The 22,483-nt window shown below is 36.9% G+C and overlaps 3 protein-coding genes across 3 annotated transcripts; 2 read left to right on the plus strand and 1 right to left on the minus strand.

The window, feature by feature from the left end:
- Positions 1–1,259: 1,259 nt before the first annotated feature.
- LOC104242747 (MAG2-interacting protein 2) lies at positions 1,260–13,838 on the plus strand. The gene is made up of 12 exons (XM_009797829.2): positions 1,260–1,518; positions 1,606–1,657; positions 2,814–2,987; positions 3,487–3,688; positions 3,781–3,992; positions 4,122–5,121; positions 5,714–6,687; positions 7,468–7,550; positions 7,964–8,323; positions 9,253–10,462; positions 10,590–10,855; positions 10,965–13,838. Exons 1-12 carry the CDS (start codon positions 1,429–1,431, stop codon positions 13,572–13,574), a joined length of 7,233 nt encoding a protein of 2,410 aa, XP_009796131.1. The 5' UTR covers positions 1,260–1,428; the 3' UTR covers positions 13,575–13,838.
- Positions 13,839–15,058: 1,220 nt separating this feature from the next.
- LOC104242746 (uncharacterized) lies at positions 15,059–16,349 on the plus strand. Its single transcript, XM_009797827.2, has 3 exons — positions 15,059–15,299; positions 15,607–15,766; positions 15,851–16,349. The coding sequence occupies exons 1-3, from the start codon at positions 15,221–15,223 to the stop codon at positions 16,080–16,082; spliced, it is 471 nt and encodes a 156-aa protein (XP_009796129.1). The 5' UTR covers positions 15,059–15,220; the 3' UTR covers positions 16,083–16,349.
- A 1,823-nt stretch (positions 16,350–18,172) lies between these two features.
- On the minus strand, positions 18,173–22,185 carry LOC104242745 (uncharacterized). The gene is made up of 8 exons (XM_009797826.2): positions 21,698–22,185; positions 20,993–21,137; positions 20,734–20,902; positions 20,243–20,513; positions 19,410–19,675; positions 19,116–19,331; positions 18,863–18,965; positions 18,173–18,670 (listed from the first exon to the last, which is right to left on the minus strand). Exons 1-8 carry the CDS (start codon positions 21,849–21,851, stop codon positions 18,606–18,608), a joined length of 1,389 nt encoding a protein of 462 aa, XP_009796128.1. The 5' UTR covers positions 21,852–22,185; the 3' UTR covers positions 18,173–18,605.
- Between the last annotated feature and the right edge of the window lie 298 nt (positions 22,186–22,483).

The following is a 22,483-nucleotide window of genomic DNA, read 5'->3' on the forward strand; positions in this document are numbered from 1 at the left end:
AAATTGCAAGTGCTACATTTATTTCAAAATTACAAAATCGAAGTTTGCATTTAACAAGTAAATTTACAAAAAAATAGTAAAACTAAATTTTCATGCATAATAAATTAATAATACTTCAAATTAATCTAACAAACTAAAACAATAAACATAAATACGTCTAATAATTTTAAATAACACAAATTGTCTCAAATCAACTTAAATACGAATTTCCGGAGGACGCTCAAGACAACTCTTCATATGCCTCCTTAAACTGCATGTGTCATACTTTGGACGAAGATTTAAGACTCGACCATAACTCTTGCACTTTACTTTCTGAACTTCTTCATTTTCTTCTACCACCTCAAAGTGTTCCCAAACATATGAGCGCACTCTAGAAGTACGAGGCATGATTTAACTTGAATTGAGAATTTGAGATTGAAAAATGAGAGACGAGTGAAGAAATGAAGAAGAGGGGGGTGTATTTATAGTTTTTCAAAGAGGTGTTAATTTTTTTTTTAAAAAACAAAAAAATGGGCTATTTGTGCAATTCAGTCGTTGGGCAACAACCATAATGGGAAATGGACCGTTGCCAACAGTCAGATTTAGGCCCACAAGTAAAAAAAAAGTTACTATTACCGTTATACCGGTCCGGGTCGGGCCGGGCCGGTTAACCGGATGAACAATGATTTGCGTTGACCGGGTTTGACCGGTCCGGTTAACCGGTTGTCAAAACATGAACGGACCAAACCCCCTACCCCTTTAACCCAGCCCCACCTGGCCCCTTTGTACCAATCTGGGCCGGTTTTGGTTTCAATCGGTTTGGGCCGGTCCGAAAACGGACTGACCCGGCCCGTTAGACACCCTTAACTGGAACTCGAGTATACTTATGCTGGAACTCCATTATAATATGTTGGAGTTCCAGTATACTTGTGCTGAAACTCCATTATAATATACTGGAGTTCTAGTATACTTATGCTGGAACAGTATATTATGCTGGAATATTTTTCAGATTTTGAATAGTATTTTGGTTTAGATTTATCTTTACATAAAAAGTGGCTAAATTTCGATTATTTTTAAAATTATGGCTATTTTTGAATGACCACTTATAAATCTGACTATTTTTGAATTTCACGCCGAATCCACAAGTCCTGCCTCCTGGGCCATAATGTAACAAGACATTGAAGATTAAGGCCCAAGACCCGGATGTTGTTTCCGTACGAATCACTCATGCCATGATTATGCCTTCATTAAACCGGCCTCAACATTGACCCAAAACCCAAAAAACCAACGACTGGACCGGTTCGAATCTCATTATCGAACCGGTTTTCCTGCGAATTTTCTTACTGTAGATAGATGTTCCGTGCGTTTCTCTTGGAATTCTGAATCATAGGGTTTGGGATCTCGAAGATCACAAGCTCACAGCGGTTTATTTCTTACTTGTTCATACAGATGGAGGAATCAACTAGCGAAATCCTCTTTGAGACACGTCATCATGCCTCTAGGCCTTATATTTCCAATTATCCTCCACAAATTCACCAGGTTTCTACTGATTTGAATTCTATATTTTTTTGTTTAATGATCTTCCGCCTTTTTTCTCAAATGCTTATTTGCTTATGTTTGATTTAGCTAAATGAAGGCGCCAAAAGCAGTTATTTTTCAAGATTGCTTTCTTCCTCAGGTACATTCGCTTTTTGTTGAAATTCAGTATTTCGTGAAGTTATTATTACTAAATTGGCTAAATTATGTTTAAACTAATTTCTTTCTGCTAGTATGTAATGTAACTTCCAGTTGATAGTTGAGGACAGCTTTCTTTTGTTTTCTTTTCTGGTGTGATTTAAATGTAATCTTTTTTGTATTTCGTAAATGTAAGCCTATTCATGATTTGCTTGGATATTTCTTTGGCCGGATATATTCATATAGTGCAAAGACTTTTGAGTGTGAGTAGATTGTTTTAGTTTTGAAAATAGAAATTTTACACTGATGGATTATGAGGACGACGGGAAGTTTCAATTTTTCTTTCTTTTGGAATTGGATTACAAAAATGCAATTATATAAAGAAAATATGGCGTTATTTATCAAAAATGAAAAGAAGATATGCTGTTATTCTACAAATTTCATTATTATAAACTATGTATTGAAGTCACCCATCATCACTGATTAAAACTGACATGATAATATCATCAAGAAGCTGCATTGCACCCTTGTGAGTTTCTTATTCGATTATAGTGGAACTTGGATGTGATTTTTCGCATATGTGGTCTTATAGTGCATATCATCTTTGAGATGCTTAAATCTTGAGCTTCTTTTCTCTTTTCCTTTTTCTTCTTTTGCATTTCTTTTGGTTTCCCTCTCGTTAGTTTGGAGGCTTTGTATAGCTGGTTCACATTATTTTGCATAAAAACAATCATTTAATATTTCGAATTTTTGAATTCACGTGATCTTTAAGCAATTTCTCCTAAGTTAAATTACATGTGTTTTACTAGTTCAGAGATTCATGAGAAGAAATAATAGATTGTTTTATTGGAGTTTGATAGAGAATGGATTGAAATAATAGGTCGATAAAAGGCAAAATAACTAGTTGACTAAACATAATGTGTAAGTTACGATCTTCATCAAAAATTATCAGAATTACAATAAGATAAGATAGTAGTAGTCTAGTTTAAAAATTCTTGAAGGATAAGAAATTTTCCTTTTAAGGAAATGGACTAAGGAAAATTAGAAAGAAAATAAAAAGTCATTAGGATATTTGACTTTGTATATAGAGAGTATTTTTCATTTCGCTTGTTGTTAAGACCTTTTAGTTTATAGTATCAAATTTTTTACCATGTTTGAAGGTATTGCGCAACTCAAGGAGAGATGGAGAAAGCAGGGGGATCCAACAAAAGTAAGGAGATATGCATCCTTATTTGTTTCCGCAAGGGGTGATCTTGTGGCTGTAGCATCTGGGAATCAGATAACAATAATGCAGAAGGGTGATGACTACCAAAAGCCTTGTGGAATATATATCTGTAAGTTTTAGGAACCTAAAATAGAAAAAAACTGTGGTCGCAGTAACCTCCTTCAGAGTATGTCCTGAATAGGGCCATCATTTTAGCATGTTAAAAGGCTTCTTTGTTCTTAAGGTATCAGTGCTGCCTTCCTGCCTGCAGCTTTTCAGTGTTTTTAATTTTTCCTACTCTTCTGATCCTATTTAATCACTGAACCAACACATTGTGCCCTTTGATATGTATTAGTACCTAACTGGCGCTGGTTTTTTCCTCTGAAAATTCAATTGAATTATGTGGACATAGACAGAACTGTGTCACCGATGTGTTAACTTTCCTCTCTTTTCCGGTTGAGAATTCAATAAACCCAGCCCAGAAATAGATCAAGAGGGTGACGAGGAAGATTAGAATGACTGTCAAGTTACCTACTTTTATATATACAGTTGGTTTCCGGTGCCATTCTTTATGATTATGCAAAAGTATTGCTACATTTATCTATTACTTACTGCTTTTGTATTTCTAGGCAAAAGCATTACTTCATTCTGTTGTGGGGCTTGGTCTGAAACTCATGATGTTCTTGGTGTTGCGGACGATAGTGACACAGTCTATCTCATTAGAGCTAATGGTGAGGAAATTACCAGAATTTCAAAGAGTCATATAAAAAGTTCTTCATCAATAGTTGGCCTGATGGTGCGGGATGATGCTGATTTGAAGAAATCCTGCTTGTAAGCTCAATTAATTGTACAGGTTTCTTCTATCGGATTTTTCATCTTATTTCCTTAGCTTATGTCTTTTTGGGTGGATAACTCTTTTTCAGGTGTACCTTCACTATAGTTACGGCAGATGGCTTGATTCATGACGTTGAGATCAGTCAAGATCCAAGTGCCTCTGTTTTCTCACCCCTTGCCTCGACAAGTGGGAGAATGCTGCAGCAGTTTCCACAGAACATGTTCTGCCTGGATTACCATCCAGAACTGAGCTTATTTTCTGTAGTTAGCAGTGCTGGCAGCTTGCAGCTGACTAGTAATGGTAGCTCAAACTCTTTAACTATATCTGGACATATTTATGATTTTCTTAATTTTGTTTTACCAGACATTTCGAATTGGCACAAACTACTTATTACTTTTCCTTTATTACTGACAGTACTTCTTTTTCTAGGATTGTACAGTCTTTCCCTTTGCCGAAGAAGTGGAAACTTAGCCCTAGAAGTTCTCGTTTCTACTCAGTTTGAGGGTTTCTTTTCTATGCCTAAAGGTTACGTAGGTCATATAACTTCTCCTAAGGTGTCAATATCACCACAGGGAAAATTTGTTGCAACTCTTGATATGGGAGGATCTTTGAGTACCTTTAATTTTGATAAGGAACAGTGTTCTCTCTCAAAATTTGCTTATGGAGAGGAATTACATCATGGAAATAAGGAGTCAGATAAGGGGAACAATCTTGCGAATGAAGTCGTGGATTTTACCTGGTGGTCTGATGATATACTTGCTGTTGCAGAATGGAATGGTAACATCACTATGATTAACATATCTACCGGTGCTATGCTATTTAAGAAGGATGAGACTATGTATTCGCTGCCCCTTTTAGAGAGAGTACCACAGTTGTCGGGAAAACTTTTTCTACTAGAGACAAAACCATCCATTCAGAACAATGAATCAACTGAAGGAATTAGAGCAAGCAGCTTTCGTCTTTTTGAATGCAATCATGGTGATATGAATAATAAGTTTGACTGGGCCAGTATCCAGTGGAGCTTAGTTTCATTTTCTGAGCGATCCATTCCTGAAATGTATGATATATTAATCTCCAGACAAGAGTATCAGGCTGCTCTCACATTTGCGGATCACCATGGGCTAGATAAAGACAAAGCTCTAAAGTCACAGTGGTTGCACTCCTCCCAGGGTGTAAATGAGATAAAGACACTACTTTCGAATGTCAAGGACCAAGTTTTCGTACTTTCTGAATGTGTAGGTCGATTTGGACCAACTGAAGACGCAGTTAGGGCTTTGCTCGATCTTGGACTTGGCATAACTGACTGTTACAGATTTTTTGAGTCTGACGTTGATGAGCATAGTAAGGTTTGGGATTTTCTTGTGGCAAGACTTAAATTGTTGCAATACAGAGACCGACTAGAGACATTTCTTGGGATAAACATGGGCAGGTGATGATATTATTGCTCCCTATTTTTTTTCCAATGGTGAATGTTTCTATTTTTAGTTCTGGATTCATAAGGTTTGCATCAAACATTGAATTGGGATGTCATGATGCTCACAAGCGGTCTTACTGTTATTGCAAAGCAAAGAGCAATATCCTATTATTTAATATTGCTTTGAAGTTTCTACGTACCTAATTAGATTTTCTGGAAGTGTCAAACAGAAGCTGAAAACTTCAAAATTGAGATGAGGTTCCAAAACTTGCCACATTACCTTTGACTTCCAAATTTGACCGGACTTACTAGTTGAGATGGAAATCGTTCATTTTCAAACTGTTGCTTAAACTTTTTCTTGGGGAATAAAGTGGCTTGTTGCTCAATGACCCAAGCGGTGAAATTGATAAGGGATTTTCCTTATATCTAATTTGTTTCTTTCCTTATATTGCATTAGGATTGCTTCTTATTTGGTCGTGTTTTATAATGGTCCTAGTGATCTTTTTCTCCTCCACTGCTTTTACACGACAAATTTTCATGCTTTTAATAGCAGTAGTACTCAAATGGTTTTTACTGACTTGATACTTAATGACTTAGCCTTTTGCAGGTTTTCTTTACTGGAGTATAAGAAATTTTGTAATTTGCCCATTAAAGATGCTGCAGTTGCACTTGCAGAAAGTGGCAAGATTGGGGCATTAAACCTTCTCTTTAAGCGTCATCCTTACTCCTTAACTTCCTCATTGTTGGATGTCTTAGCTGCTATTCCTGAGACGCTTCCGGTGCAGACTTATGGACAGCTCCTTCCTGGGAGTTCCCCTCCTCCAAATATTTCTTTGAGGGAAGAAGATTGGGTTGAGCGTGATGAGATGGTAACTTTTATTATCAGCAGAGTCCCTGAGAGTCATGAGAGCTATATTCAGATCAGGACTGAACCAATTGTCAAACAATTTATGGGGTCTCAATGGCCATCAGTAAGTGAACTCTCTTCTTGGTATAAAAAGAGAGCTAGAGATATTGATACCTTAAGTGGGCAGCTCGACAACTCCATGTGCTTAATCGACTTTGCTTGCCGCAAAGGCATTCATCAATTGCAGCCGTTCCTAGAGGAGATGTCTTACTTACACCAGCTTATCTATTCTGAGGAGAATGACGAAATGAATTTCTCCATGAGTCTTACTATATGGGAAAGCTTACCCAATTATGAAAGATTTAAATTAATGTTGATTGGGGTCAAAGAAGATACTGTTATTAAAAGATTACATAGTAAAGCAATTCCATTCATGAAAAAGAAGTTTAACTCTTTGACTGTGCCTTCCAGAGATGAGAAAACAGACTGCTCATCTTTAGCCAATTCAGCTGAGTCATTTCTGGTCAGATGGCTGAAGGAGATCGCCTCTGAAAATAAATTGGAGATGTGCTCAGCTGTAATTGAAGAGGGTAGCAGAGAGTTTCAGAATAATAGCTTTTTCCAGAATGAGGCTGAGGTTGTAGATTGTGCTCTGCAGTGCATATACTCTTGCTCTGTTACAGATAGGTGGAGTATGATGGCTTCCATTCTGTCTAAACTTCCGTTTTCCCGTGGTACGTCCTTGACAAAATGCTATAATGGGTCAAACAATCTAAACATTGATACTTACCCCCAACCTTGCTAACGAAGAAAGTTCTGCTTCATCATGCTTTTGTTTACTAACTTATCAATCTGTAGCAGTTTTGCTAATCTTCCACCTTCTCTTCTTGGCTCCCTCTTCTACCCCCTGCTGGCATCGAGCTAAAAATTGAGTAAATTTTGGTCTAAGTTTTCTTTGAGACCAGTTCTTGATTCATAAATAATATAAGTTTTGGTTAATAGGTAATGATGGATATTCAATGTATTCTCATCTGTGCTTTTCTGATTATCAAACTTTTGGGGCATATAAATAAAAATATGTCACAGGCTCGCATGAAATGAATGGAATGCCAAAAACTAGTTGAATTCTTACCTGTAGTTGATACAGCACTAATAGAAGTTTTGAAGTTTATTATTTTTTTTCCTTTCTCTCTTTTTCCTTTTTCTCCCTCTCTTTTTAGAGAGAGGGCTGGAAGTTGTCATTTGCCCATCTATAGTTTCAGACTCAGACGAAAGCTCTTATTAAATCCATGGCATAGCTGATAATTTGGATTGTCAGTCATATTACTCCCTTACTAGTTTGTCTCGTTTCATGTGTCTGTTTCTTTGTATTTTCAGTGTCGAACGGCTTGTGATTGACATTGATTTGGTTGCTGTGCGATTGAATATTATTATTTAACTTTACTGAAGTCACTACTGTTTTTCCCTATTACGGATAAAGAAAAGAAATAATTATCCAAATTGTGGTTTAACAGATTCTGAAGATGCAGGCCTCAAGGAACGGGTGAGACTTGCAGAAGGTCATATTGAAGCAGGAAGAATTTTGGCTCTTTACCAGGTTAGGTTTTTCCTTTGTATGAGTAATCATGTATACCAAGATTTTTTTTCTCTATACTCCCATTGGATAGTATTGCTTTCATTCATAAGTTCAGGAATCTGGTGGCTTCGTGTCAAATTGTCATCAGGCCTGGATGCACCTTAAAATTGTTTAAAGCATGCCAAATTGGTTTTACCTTCCACTATTATTGTCAAACATTGACTCCCAATGATTAATGATGATTCCCCTGGTTTTTTTTTCCAACAAATGTGGTGCCATAAACATGCCGACTTGTGGCTACTTACTTCTTTATCTTTTTATATGAAAGGATGATGTTGTAGCTTGTGGTATTGATTGGGTAGTGAATCCTTCATTGCTGTTTGTCACATAACCTAGCTAATAATATTTTCCAATTATTCTTCCGTAACGCTCAGGTCCCAAAGCCTATCAGCTTTTTCAAGGAGGTATATTCTGATGAAAAAGGTGTAAAGCAGATAATTCGTCTCATCTTATCCAAATTTGTTCGGCGACAGCCTGGTCGATCTGATAATGACTGGACAAACATGTGGCTTGACTTGCAGTCTTTGCAAGAGAAAGCATTTCGCTTCATTGATCTTGAATACATGTTAATGGAGTTCTGCAGGGGATTGCTTAAAGCAGGGAAGTTTGCACTTGCGAGGAATTATTTGAAAGGTGTGGGCTCAGTGTCTTTGGCAAATGATAAAGCAGAAAACCTTGTTATTCAAGCTGCCAGAGAATATTTCTTCTCAGCGTCAAGTCTTTCTTGTTCCGAAGTAAGTCCATTTTATTTTTATTACTAGCATAGGAAGGATTACATAATTCCTAAGTTAAAGTTGGGAAGACCGGTAAAATCTGTAAGCCCTGATTGTTGTATCACGTTCTAGAGTAGTTTAACAAATAGATCTCTTCTAACATTGTTCATTTTGCTAAAAAATGTGGCAGTAGCTTTTGGTGTATCTGGGGAGCATTTTGTTTTTCTGACCAATGTGAAGGAATTATTTAGAATCAATTTCTAGGGAGGCTAGAATGAGAAAATGTTGTGCAGGTGCACTATGTTCTAAGAAGTTCTGTTTGGATTGAGTGAAATTGAGGGCATGTTTGATGAATACCTTTGCCTTTTTATCTTAATGAGACCTGCTTTTCCTGAATCATGAATAAGGACATGCTCGCTTGGTATTGTCATGCTACATGAAAGAAGGGATGCTTTATTTGGTCTGCTAGACCTCAAGTCTCCCCCTCCCCCGCAAGCACTCAAAAGGTTCCTCCACAGTGTGTGTTGACTTCAATTATCATTCAGACTAGACCTTCAACTATTCAATAAACATATAAGGATGTGGCCTAGTGGTTAATGAAGTGGGGTTCAAACCTGGTGACCAGGGTTAAATCCCAGCAGACTAGCAGAGACAAAAATCACTGTGATTTCTTACCATCTGTGCATGCGGTGGCGGAGTTACTTGGTACCTGTGCTGATTAGAGGTAGCAAGTTCCCGGTGGAGTAGTTGAGGTGCGGGCAAGCTGGCCTGGAAACCACCATTATTAAAAACAATAAAAAATAACGATGCATTCTGCTTTTGGCTAAAGTGTGTCCAGATTATGTTCTAAGAACTAATTTTTTACATTGGTTACACACGCTCTTCGAAAGTAGTCCAATTCAAATTGACATGTATGACAATTTACTAATTAAGCTGCTAAATTCTGCCAGATTTGGAAGGCTAAAGAATGCTTGAATATCTTTCCAACTAGCAGAAATGTGAGGGTGGAGGCTGATGTTATTGATGCTGTAACTGTTAAACTTCCCAACCTTGGTGTCACCTTGTTGCCAATGCAATTCAGGCAAATTAAAGATCCAATGGAAATAGTTAAGTTGGTTGTTACAAGTCAAGGTGGAGCATATCTGAATGTTGATGAGATCATTGAACTAGCCAAACTTCTTGGGTTGAGCTCGCACGATGACATATCAGCTGTTCAAGAAGCTATTGCAAGAGAAGCTGCAGTGGTTGGAGATCTCCAACTGGCTTTTGATCTATGTCTTGTTTTGGCCAAAAAGGGACATGGTTCAGTGTGGGACTTATGTGCAGCACTGGCAAGAGGTCCTGCTCTTGAGAACATGGATATTGCTTCCCGAAAACAGCTGTTAGGTTTTGCTTTGAGTCACTGTGATGGGGAATCAATTGCAGAGTTACTACATGCATGGAAAGATCTGGATATGCAAGATCAATGTGAATCTTTAATGGTGTTGACTGGGAAAGAGCCTGGAAATGCCTTAGTTCAGGACTCAGCTATCCCATATCAACTTCCTTGTAATCAAGATAAAGCAGACTTAGAGGAATGTTCTGACCAGGAAACACAGCTTAAGCAGATAGAAAATTTACTCTTTCAGCTAGCCAAAGATGTTCAGGTGGATGGTGATTGGAGCATCCCGTCTATCTTGAGAGAAAATGGAAAACTTTTATCATTTGCTGCTGTATGTCTTCCATGGTTACTTGAACTGAGTCAAGAAGCAGAAAGCAATAAGAAATTTACATCCAGCTCATTTTCAGGGATTCGATATGTCAGTCTAAGAACACAGGCACTGATGGCTATCTTGTCCTGGTTGGCAAGGAATGGTTTTGCCCCTAAGGATAGTTTGATTGCCTCTGTTGCTAAGTCCATTATGGAGCCACCTGTCTCTGAGGAGGAAGACATCATAGGATGCTCCTTTTTATTAAATCTTGTCGATGCATTTTCAGGGGTGGAGATAATTGAAAGAAACTTGAGAACAAGAGAGAAATACAATGAAATAACCAGCATAATGAATGTTGGGATGATTTATGGTTTGCTACACAATTGTGAAATCAAGTGCAAGGACCCTGCACAAAGGAGGGACCTGCTTCTAATGAAGTTTCAACAGAAACATAAACTGATTTGCCCAGGTGATTTTGTTAATTTAGACCTATATGATCTACCTTATTATTTTTTACCCTAGGTGGATAACTGTTTGTATTTTGCTTTGCATGTTCATTTTTCTTATCGCTACTCTAACCTCATATTTTAATTCAGACGAAAAAGAACAAATAGACCAAGCACAATCCACATTTTGGAGGGAATGGAAACTGAAGCTAGAAGAGCAAAAACGCATTGCAGAGCGTTCGAGGAGCTTAGAACAAATAATCCCTGGTGTTGAAACTACTCGCTTCTTATCTGGGGACATGGACTACAGAGAGAGTGTTGTTTTTTCATTTGTCCAGTCCATTACCCCAGAGAAGAAACACATTGTGAAGGATGTATTGAAGTTGGCCAATACTTATAGCTTAGATTGCAGCAAGGTATGCAAGATTGTTAAACCAGAAGAGTAACTGAGTAATGAAATTACAATTACAGATACTAAGATGCTAGAAAACTAACTCTTTCTCCTACTGCTCCTCTTCTATTCAGGTGGTGCTGCATTACCTGAGGTCCATCTTTGTTTCTGAGGCTTGGAGCACCGATGATGTTAAAACTGAAGTGTCAAATCACAGAGAAGATATACTTGCTTGTGCTGCAGAAACAATAAAAGTTATTTCCTCGTCAATCTACCCTGCAGTTGATGGACATGATAAGAAGAGGCTTTCTCTAGTATATGGCCTACTCTCTGACTGCTACTTGCAGCTATATGAACGAAAGGATCCAGTGCATTCTGATTCTATTCGTATTGCTCGTTTTTCCAAGACTGTTGAAGAAGAATGTTGCAAGGTGTCCTTTATCGGGGATCTAAACTTCAAAAATATTGCTGGAATTAAAGATTTGAACTTGGATTGCTTCAACAGTGAAGTTTCTGCTCACATCAATGAAAACAACGTTGAGGCATTGGCAAAGATGGTCAACAACATTGTTTCTGCTCATGACGGTCCTGTGCCTGATGGTCTCTTGTCTTGGCAGTATGTATATAAACATCATGTTTTAAGTTTGTTGACAAACTTGGAAGCTAGAGCTAAATCGGGGGTCAATATCCAAAGCTCTGAAAGTCTTCATTGCTTAATCGGTGATATCGAGCAGACTTATAACGCCTGCTGCAAATACTTAAAATTTATTCCAAATCCTGCTCGTCTGGACATTCTAAAAAAATTCTTGGCCGTCATACTACCTGCTGAAATATCTTTCAAGAGGCCTTTTGGCTCAGGTTGGCAGGTGTGCCTTGGCATGCTTGTGGATACTTGGCTCAGAATGATGAATGACATGCATGAAGTTGCACTACTTGAGAATTCGGAAGAAAGATTCTGCTTAGAATGTCTAATGACATGTCTTAAAGTTTTTGCACGTTTAGTTGCTGGACAAAAAGTTTCATCTAGTCAGGGGTGGGCTACAATTATTGCCTATGTAGGCTATGTTCTTGTTGATGATGCTGCCGTTGAAATCTTTAATTTCTGCAAAGCAATGGTTTTCTCTGGTTGTGGTTTTGCGGCCGTTGCAGATGTATATGATGAAGTCATGGCTCACTTCGTTCGTGAAGCTGGATCAGTGACAGAGTTTTCAAAAGAAGCTGTCAGCATCCAGAATCTTCGAGATCTCTATGTTAGTATCTTGGAGACCATCTTGCAGGAATTGGCTGACCATTCACGTGAGCACCAGTGTCTACACCATTACTTATCTTCTTTGAGTAAATTAGATGGTGACTTGGAAAATTTGCAGAGTGTCAGGCAGGCCGTTTGGGAGAGATTGGAAGAGTTTTCTGAGAACTTTCATCTCTCCAACCATGTTCGAGTTTACATGCTGGAGCTTATGCAACTTATTGCAGCTACTGATAAAAACAGCAAGGGATTTTCTTCTGACCTAGAGGTGGAAGTTCATTCTTGGGAAGGTTGGGAGAATTTGCATAGTGCAACTGCAAACTGTGAGAATACTGCTGCTGATGGGATTTCAAAGAAACTAGATGCGTCTAATAAGTTCACAAATACTTTGATTGCTCTAAAATCTACACAGCTGGTCTCCACTATCTCGCCCAGCATAGAGATTACACCTGAAAATCTTTCGACTGTGGAATCTACTGTCTCTTGCTTCCTTGGAGTATCTAAATTTGCTGAATCTGAATCCCATGTAGAAACATTATTGGCTATGTTAAGAGAATGGGAGGGGCAATTTACTCGGGGAGAAACTGAAAAGGATTCTGGTGAGATATCTGATGGTGGAAACAGTTGGAGTAATGATGATTGGGATGAGGGATGGGAAAGCTTCCAAGAACCTATTGAAAGAGCGCCAAAGAAGGATGCTGAACTTTCAGTTCATCCTCTTCATGCCTGTTGGATGGAGATCTTCAGAAAACTGCTAACAATATCCCAATACAACAAAATGTTGAAATTGTTGGACAAATCATTGGCAAAGCCAGGCGAAGTATTACTGGATGAAGAAAATGCTCAAGGTTTGAGCCAGATTGCACTTGGAGTAGATTGCTTTCTAGCCCTTAAGTCGATGCTCTTGTTGCCATACGAAGTAGTCCAGTTGCAGTGCTTGGATATTGTCGAGCAGAAGCTGAAACAAGAAGGCATATCTGACAAAATCAGCATGGATCTTGAATTTTTAGTACTTGTTTTATCTTCTGGAGTTATATCAACTATCATCAGCAAACCTTCATATGGTACAATATTCTCTTATCTTTGCTATATGGTTGGGAACTTTTCCCGACAGTGCCAAGATTCCCAGTTGTCAGATGTTGGATGTGGTGGCTCTGTAGAAAGTGAGAATATTCCAAAAGATCATATTGATCTTTTCACAAGGCTGGTATTTCCCTGTTTTGTCTCGGAGCTTGTGAGATCAGGACAGCAGATTTTAGCAGGATTTCTTGTTGCCAAGTTCATGCACACAAATCCTTCTCTTAGCTTAATTAACATAGCAGGTGCTTGTCTCACCAAGTATTTGGAGAGGCAAATCCAAATACTACAGGAGGGCAACCCCTCTAGGGATAGCGTGAAATTCTCTAACCCATTGTTAAATACAGTATCCAGTTTGAGGGACAGGATGGAAAACCTGATCCAATCCTCACTGTCCTTGCTTTCACTTGATGGTAGATGATTACAGTTTGAGTTTTCCTGACACTTTTTTGTTCACAGTCCAGTCCTTGGTCTTCCATTTTCCTTTCTAAATTATTATATCCAAACTTTGTAGATAGAGCATTTTAGAAATTTTGCTGGAGAGTGAATGGTATATATATCTGAAGGTAGTTGATATTTGTATACCTGGACTCAAGCAACTTAAACAATTGTACTTGCATATCTTTGTACAAAAACCTTTGGACCATGAATGTGCGTGCAAAATAGAGGTCTGCTGCTGCTTTTAGTTTGCTGTTTCTCTCAACCCCTCTCGGGCTCACCTCATCCTTTTGTTTAAGATTTTAAGTTCTGTGCAATGATAGTAAAATTTTTGCACCATCTGATTAGATTGATACTTGCAACAGGTAAATTTATCTGATATAAAAGTTCACGCTGTTTTTTGTTTAATTGTTAAAGTCAGTACACCTTAAATTATTTGAAAGAGGAAGTAAATGTTTTGGGAACTGGTCGATAAAAAGAACAATAGACCACCTTATTGCTTAATTATATTAGAGACAGATTCATATAAATTAGTCTGCCGTACAAGATTATGCAGTACAAGAATATAACTAGACCTGAAAAGGATATTTTCACACTTATATCCTCTAAAGTTCATTTTATTCATAAAGAATTTTTAGATAAACATCTCATAATTTTTAAGTCGAAAACCATATTTCGAAAACTTAACAAACACATACTCCTTTTGTTTCAATTTATATAATTGTAGTTTTAACTTGAGCAAAAATTAAGAAAGAACAAAAAAAATTAAACTTGTAATTTTAAATATATCATAACATCTTATGTGACTATAACATATTTAAAACTTATGTTCTGAAACTTGTTGTGATTTTTTTGTGGTTATGAAAGTTTCCTATTAAAAGTAAATGACAAGTTTAGTGTTAAATTATTTTTAAATCTATAATTCTTTTTAAAATGCATTAATAAAGAAATAGTATTACGTAAAATAAAGTTCAGGAGTAGAACTCTTTGAAAAGGTTTACAAATTCTTTTAAAACCTTTTCCATAGTTATTATCCTTTAATTTAAAGTTTATTTTATTCCTAAGAGAGTTTTTAGAAAAAATTCTTGGTGTTTATAAGGTCAAAAACCGTTTCTCACAAAACTCAACAAACACAAGTTTATATATTCTTTTAAAACTCTTTCTCCCTTGTACCGACACTTGGGAGTCGTTTGGTATGATGTATATTTAAAATTAATCTTGAGATAAAAATTTAGCATAGCCTTATTTCTTATTTGGTTATTAATCCTACGATAAGTTAAGAATTAAAATAGTACTGGAATAACTTACACATGCTATGCTAAAGAATTGAATAATAATCCCATAATAAATAATTTCACAAAAAGCAATAAAATTGACAATCTTTTTATTTTATCCCACAAAAAAAGAGCTAGAGGACAGCATGGCGAGTACAAGCATAAATATACTCGATAAGGCATACAAAAAATTATTTGGACGCAAGTAGAAATCCAGCACACACTAACGTCCAAAAGAGAAGGCAAAAAAAAAGGTGAAGAGTAAAGTGCACTTACAAACTGAAGCAAGTTTACCTCTTCCATTCTCTCAACTCTCTCCTGTAATACCCCTCCCCCCCTCCCACCCCAACCTCTGATGGAGAGGTTGCCACCTGAACTTAGTCTCAGAATTTTCTGCCTCTTGGATCACCGTAATCTTGCAACTGCTCAATTGGGTTAGTCTTAATTCTACTATTTATTCTTCTGATTCATTTGGCAATTTATTACATAATGGATTTGCAGTTAATATGTAGTAATTTTAGTTCTTCTGACAATTGGTTATCTTTCTAATTATGCATTACTTGACTGTGATGATCTGAATTTCGCATGAAACTGTTTCAGTCATATGAATTTGGCACTAAAATTGGATCTCTGTTTTGACCCCAAAAAAAGTCAAAGTTTCATTCTTTTTCGTGCAAATGACTGAATTGTTTCCAAGAATTTGGCAATTATGAAAAAAATGTCTTTTTTTTATGTTGAAAGTTTGCAGAAGGTGGAAAATTATGGGTTCAGATAACAGCTTATGGTGTGATCTGTTTATAGAGAGATGGGGATTAGATCAAGCCACTTTTTATGCTCCTTCAGATTCTAAGACATGGAAACATGTGTATATGGTTCAAGATCGTTGTGATCGCAATGGATTGTAAGCTCAAAATTCAATGTATTTTACATGTTTTTGTTTTGCATTAGAAAACATAATTTTTTTACATGAATGGTTTTTTTTCAGGGGATTGAAGATTATAAGGGAAGGAGATGACTACTACCTTATACACCAAGGTGAAATTCAAAGCCATTTAGGTTCAAGAATATCGAAGATGGAAAACATCTCTGATTCATTAGCTAACTACAAAGATGATGATAAGGAGGAACCTAATTTAGGGATATTGGACAAGATCCTTTTCTTCATTGGGGATTTTGAAGCTGCTTCAGCCCAGGCTAAACGAAGCCGGCTGGTGTAACTGGATCAGTTTACACGCATCTCAACTATTAGGTGACTCTGCCCAACAAGACTTAAAAGCAAATATGTAAAAAGTACCTAACTTTTTTTTTTGTATCTTCTTCAAATTTTATTTTTTCTTGTAATGGTGATATTTCAATGTGACAATGTTTTTCAATGTTTTTGTATGTAATATGATGTATTCATTAATCTTTGAAAGTAAATTTAAGCCCCAACTTCGTCGGTATTCAAGTGTACTTTATAATTATTGAAGAAATTTTTCTTTTTAGATCGGTTTGTCCTGCTCATTATCTTCTACTTCAAATTTTGCTAAACTTTTTGCTCTAATTTAACCAAAACAGTAACTAAATTGGTCAAGAAATAACCAGTATAACTCGAGGTAAGTGCGTAGATAGTCATTCTTAGGGATGTTATTTAGAGATTAGCCAGTATTTATTTTGTCCTAAAATTTTAAACAAAAAATCTTAACTTCAGGACAATGCAACACACTTTTGTCCTGAAAAATTAAACTAAAAATTTGGAATTTAGGATGCACTGACTAATTCCTAAATAGCAGCCCTAAAGGGCTACTTGGTGTCATTTCTACATATAACTCAGCTTTCTTGGATTCTTTTTAATCTAATTAATGGGCAGCCTATGAGCTCCATGAGTACTCCAATTCAAAAGTTCATAAAATTTGAACTTGCAAGTGTTATTTGGCTTGTAAAATATAATATGAACTCCAACCTTGATTTTGTTTAGCAATAGGGGAAGTGAATTATGACAAAGTAAAATTAAGACATGAGTAATAAACTACTAGTTAGATAAACTTGCAAGGATTTATAGTCAATCAATTTAAATGCTGCAGTAGTGAGTCTAGCAAATCTAGGATTTCCAGTATTGTATCAATATCTTACAGAACAACCTATCATTATTCTCAGCATTCAACAACTTAATGTCAGAAAAAACTTAACTACACCCAGTGTTCTCACGAAATCAATGGATATATGTTACTCCCTTCGGTCCATAATAAGTGACCAATTTGCTTTTTATTTTGGTCCAAAATAAGTGTCCATTTATATAATCAAGAAAAAATTCAATTTGTTTTTACAAAATTACCCTTATGTGCATATTGCTAAAAAGTTTTCTTACTCCTCACATTAAATATTTAATTAAGGGTAGTTTAGTCATACTAGGTATTTTTGTATAGAATTTAGTATTTTCTTAATGAGCTTGCCCAAAGCAAATTGATCACTTAGTGTGGACCGGAGGGAGTACTTGCCTTTTACAGACTTCTACCATATTACCGTGATTAATTAAAATATTTTTTGTTAAGTCATCACTTAACCATGATCATTTAATATAATTTGCATGGTGTAAATTTGAAAGCTGCGTCAGTTGTACACCCAGTTCTCATAGTTTCAAGTGTTATCAACATTCTAAGCAGGCTGCCTTCCCAACCTTGATTTCAGAATAAAATTGCACAAACAAGAACTGCTAACATGGTAAATGGAATGCCAAGCTACGAGCACCATTGCGTTCTCTGGTCATTCATTTCCACCAAACAGGAAAAATGTTGTTTGCTTTATAGGAAGATTGTAGTGCAGAGATTGTTTATGCTACGAATTGTTATGTCTGTAAACACTCTAATCCACATTTTGCTAATACAACAATTTTTATCCCACAATCGACAAATTTCGGTGAAACTATCTATGCAAGTTAGATACCAATAATACAACGTTTGGTTTTTGGTATTGAACTAAGCATAACTTATGCAGAATTCAATACTGGAAGCCAAAAGATCTATTGGTATTGACGGCATAACTTATGTAGAGTTCAATACTGGAAACCAAACGATCTAAAATTATACGGATTATATGCTGGAAAAGAACAATGTTATGCTATCCATAAAAGAACAAAATTTTATGGTTCTAGAGAGTAGCGGCTCTGCACCTGAGTCCCCTGTTATGCTATCCACTACTGCACTCTTTCTTTGCCGAAAAAGGCTAAAGCGAATAGAATTTAATGAAATATATATATAGAGAGAGAGAAAATAAACCCATAAAGGAACTCACTTTTAGACATTTGCCTGACATATCAATCACCAACGAATTTCCCAAGAATTGCAGCTTTGCTTAAGAAAAAGAATTGACTTGTGTTTTTCACTATTACATTCGAGATAAATTGTCAAAAAGATTAAAGCTATGACATAAAAGTAGGCCTCGGCCGACACTTGAACCATGGCTAAGGAAACGGGGAAAAAATCATAAAGTAATGGCTATCACAGCAGCACAATCTGAGAGAAATGAAAATAGTCGAAAACGTGTAAGTGTTTGTCTTCTAAGAACACAACCAGGGAACTAGAATAACACCACTAGCTTATCTGCCTCTTCCTTATCTGCTAGGCAGGAACAGCTCCATTTTGAATCCATGGTCATTGCTCTTTAACAATTGTAAGCTCAACTAATATTAAACCCTGATGGCCGATTATGGTAATAAGTAGACCTTTGCAGACAAATTTCTCATTGGATATTTGACTGCTAAATCAAGATGCATTTAATGGATCGGCCTCAGTATCCCTTTCCTTCATTGCTACCCAATCTTCTGCTTCTGCAATCAGCAACAACATTAAGTCAATCCATCGACGTTACATAGAGCAAAATAAGGTAATGCCATATTAAGTCATAATCAAGTACGATTGGTCATGTGTGAGAACTGATCCTGCCTCAGAATTGGTAATGCATGATCTTAAATCTAAGGCATCAATTTCCTTGCAAGCTTTAGAGAGAGCCAAGTACTTACTTGGCTTGTCTGCAATGGCTGCAAGCCGTCTTTGCAGGATGGATGCAACAAAGAGGAAAATTGAGCACATGCCAAACATCACGGTGATGGGGAAAGCATTGACCTTCAAATAGACATGAAAAGATCGTCAAAAACCGGAACGCTGAATTGAAATAAGAATTATGTATTGCAGCACAACAATTGCTCGGGTAACTAAATGTAAGAACCGGAACATGTGCAACACAGTTACTTAGGGCAGAAGAACGATACATACATTGTAAAGCACAATGCACACGAAGATGTTGAGTGGAATCCTGAAGAAGTTCATTATGGTGCTCCTTGCCTCCTCAGGAATGTATTGAGACCTCATCTTCATGATGGATGGCCAGAAGAGGCCACAGCAACCCTCGAAGGTGCAGAAGCCAAGAAGCTGGATACATCCAGAAAAGGAGATGCCTCCCCCTTTCACATTTGAAGGAGATACTAGGAACTGGTTCAATGAAATATGTTAAAAACCAACAAACCACAAGGCAGAAAACTCAAAAGAATAAAGGCATTTCCTACTTACAGTTGTCAGAATGGGCAGCAAGAGAGATGCAGAAGATACGACAAAAACAACTTGCATGTAACTCTCAACTTTAGGTGAGTTCTGGGCCATAAGACGAGCTGCAAATGAGCTTCCCAACATTGAAGCCAACATGAAAGTTGCAAAAATAAAACCATGGGGAATGTCTTCATCATTTGGGCTGAGAGCAGGAGTCCACAGAAACACAAATGTATACATTGAACCTTCAAACAGAGATTGTATAGCACCGAGCAATGCAATCTTCTCATCTGTCAAAGAAACCGTGCAGCAATAAGGATAGTGCAAAAGTAAATGTAAACAAAACAAAAAATCAAGTAATGACACAGTGTGCAAGAGCTACAAACTGAACAGCCAATCATTGAATATATCAAACAGATATACCACAAAGAATGCAGTATCAAGAGACCAGAAAAAGATGTTAAGTCCCTGAAAATGCAACCTACGCCTGCCCTTTTTCAGGCAGCTATGGAGCTTTAAATCATAACAGATAACCTGGGTGCAGAAATGGTGTGTTCCTGTAACCTTAAAGATAGCAGAATGTAATTAATAACCTGGGTGCAGAAATGGTGTGTTCCTGTAACCTTAAAGATAGCAGAATGTAATTAACCTTATAACTTCCCGAAACCACTTTGCTATGCCCCTAGCATGGTGTAACGTCCTCATCGTATAAACTCTAACTCTAAACAGATAAATAGGGAGCACATAGCAAATCTATATCCATGTCAAATCTCATCGGAAGGGAATCACTCTATCCACTTTGACAATGCATAGGTTGAAGATCGTCCACAAAAAAACATAATGAGTAGCATATATACCTGAAGCAATGGCCACAGCTGCACCCTTGAATTGAGTGAGCAAGTCTTTGCTCTCTGATGCATCTCCATAGTTCTCCGACCATGATGATAATATGATAGCCATTCCAATGGCAAGAAAGCAGGCAGCAGCATCAAAAGGAGACACAGGGCCGAGATTTAATGAATCAACAAGAAAATTCCCAAATAATCCAGCGATAATGGCAACAAGACCATTTCCAACGAATATTGCCTTGGAGAAAGTTAGTGAGAGCCATTGGGAGTCAAAACCCCTCTGCACAAAGAAAGCAAGTAATATATTAAAACTTCATAAAAATATATTAGATTAATAATAAAGAAAAACAAAGAGCAAACACTTGCTATGTTCCTTCAAAGGATTGTACGTTGTATCTCAAGGACAATGATAGTACGATCAACAATGTATAAAGATCAAATTTAACAGTTAGGATTTCCTACTTAAAAGGCAGCTTGATAATAAGGACATGTCATGTCACCTTAAAGTGTTCAGCTACAAGCCATGACTCAAATGCTGAAAACAGTAGAGATGTAGCAATGCCACCCAAAACACGTCCAATCATCAGAATCTTGTATTGAGGGGAATGCTTGGTGATGCAGCTCAGTATGTAAGTGATACAGTACGTTACACATGCCCTCTTCCGACCTCTGAAATTTAAAATGCAAGTAGATCATGCAAACAAGAAACTTTTTGGTATTAAAAGATGATTATTGACACAAAATATTCTGAAAGCCTACTGTTTGTCAGCAAGAGATCCAACAATTGTGCCAAACAACATGGAAGATCCAAATCCAGCAATAAAGAGCTGTCCAATATCCCCCTTTCCAAATCCATAAGTGCTGTAAAGGTAGTATACATATGGACCCTGTAGCCAATCACCGGCTATGGCCACAAAATACCCAAGCGTTAGCAAAGGGAAACACCACCATTCACATTTCACACAAATCATAAAGGCTGGAAGTATCACCTACTCATATATATTATTACTCCATATATAATGTAATTGTTAATTATGGAATTATTCCAGCATAGGATCAAGAAGTAAATACTTAGCCTCTTTTGTTTTTTAGTTGTGCTAATGATCACTGGAGCCTCAAATAATCCATAGGCAATATGAAAAAATAGTTGCTTAGATAATACAGCTGGATTGACAAGGAATCATTAAATGAAATGCTCATGCACAGATCTAAAGACCATTAAGCAAATTAGGCTGCATATCAACACTTCAAGACCCAATCTACTCGTTCAATTTGCCTCAAAAGCAACCCAAAACTCAGATCCAAATAGACAAGATTCAAATTCCGATAAAGTCCACGCTCAGATAATCAGATCGAGCATGTAAGTAAGAGAATTCCAACAGACGCTAATGTGAAAATGCAGAGCGATTAAATCAATTAGAGGTAAGAAACGGCTCAGATCTGAGGAGAAGAAAAGGAACGTACCCATCATAAGAGAGTAAACAAGAATGTAATTATTCTTGAATGAATTGAAAGCCTGAGAAGTTGTGATTCGATCTTTGTTGCTCTTTCCACCCAGCTCCAGAGCTGCTACCACTGCGGCCAGAGCCCCAAACACCACGTAATAGAACAACTCCATTTTCGCACCAGTACTCGAACTCGATCTCTACTGGCATTCAGATTATATACTTATACGTACAAATCAGTGTGTGTGTGTGTGTTATATATGCAGAGAAGCGGGGCAATGTATACGCGGTTTCTTCTCCGCTGTAATCCTCTAAAGACATGTTACTTTTACTGTGACGATTTATCAGATTTAATCTCGGCCTTTGGTTATCGACATACTGACACGTGGCGACGAGGAATTGCGTGATGTCTGTCGGTGGTTATGTACCCAACTTCATAGTATCCCTATGCTCCACAACGGAGGATAATTTGGATATTATTAATTTTGTTCATTTCATTTTCGATAGGGGAAACCTTTGTCACGTTCTGTAATTTAAGACGCAATGCCAAAACAATTCATAGATGAATGCACTTGTTTTTATTCGCTTTCAACAGCACCATTTAATATCACATGGGCTTTCTTTGATTTTTTGCTTCTTCTATTAATTTTGCACTGTTCATAACCAGAGGTTAACCGACAGCATATATATGCGTAATATTTTTGAACTTCAATATTTGTAACCATTGGACAAAATTTTTGTTAAGAGTGTTTCAATTGAATTAATAGCTTTTACTAGTAAATAGTAATCTTTTTTTAAATTGATA

Source organism: Nicotiana sylvestris, chromosome 3 (assembly GCF_000393655.2).
Source record: "Nicotiana sylvestris chromosome 3, ASM39365v2, whole genome shotgun sequence".
NCBI lineage: Eukaryota > Viridiplantae > Streptophyta > Magnoliopsida > Solanales > Solanaceae > Nicotiana > Nicotiana sylvestris.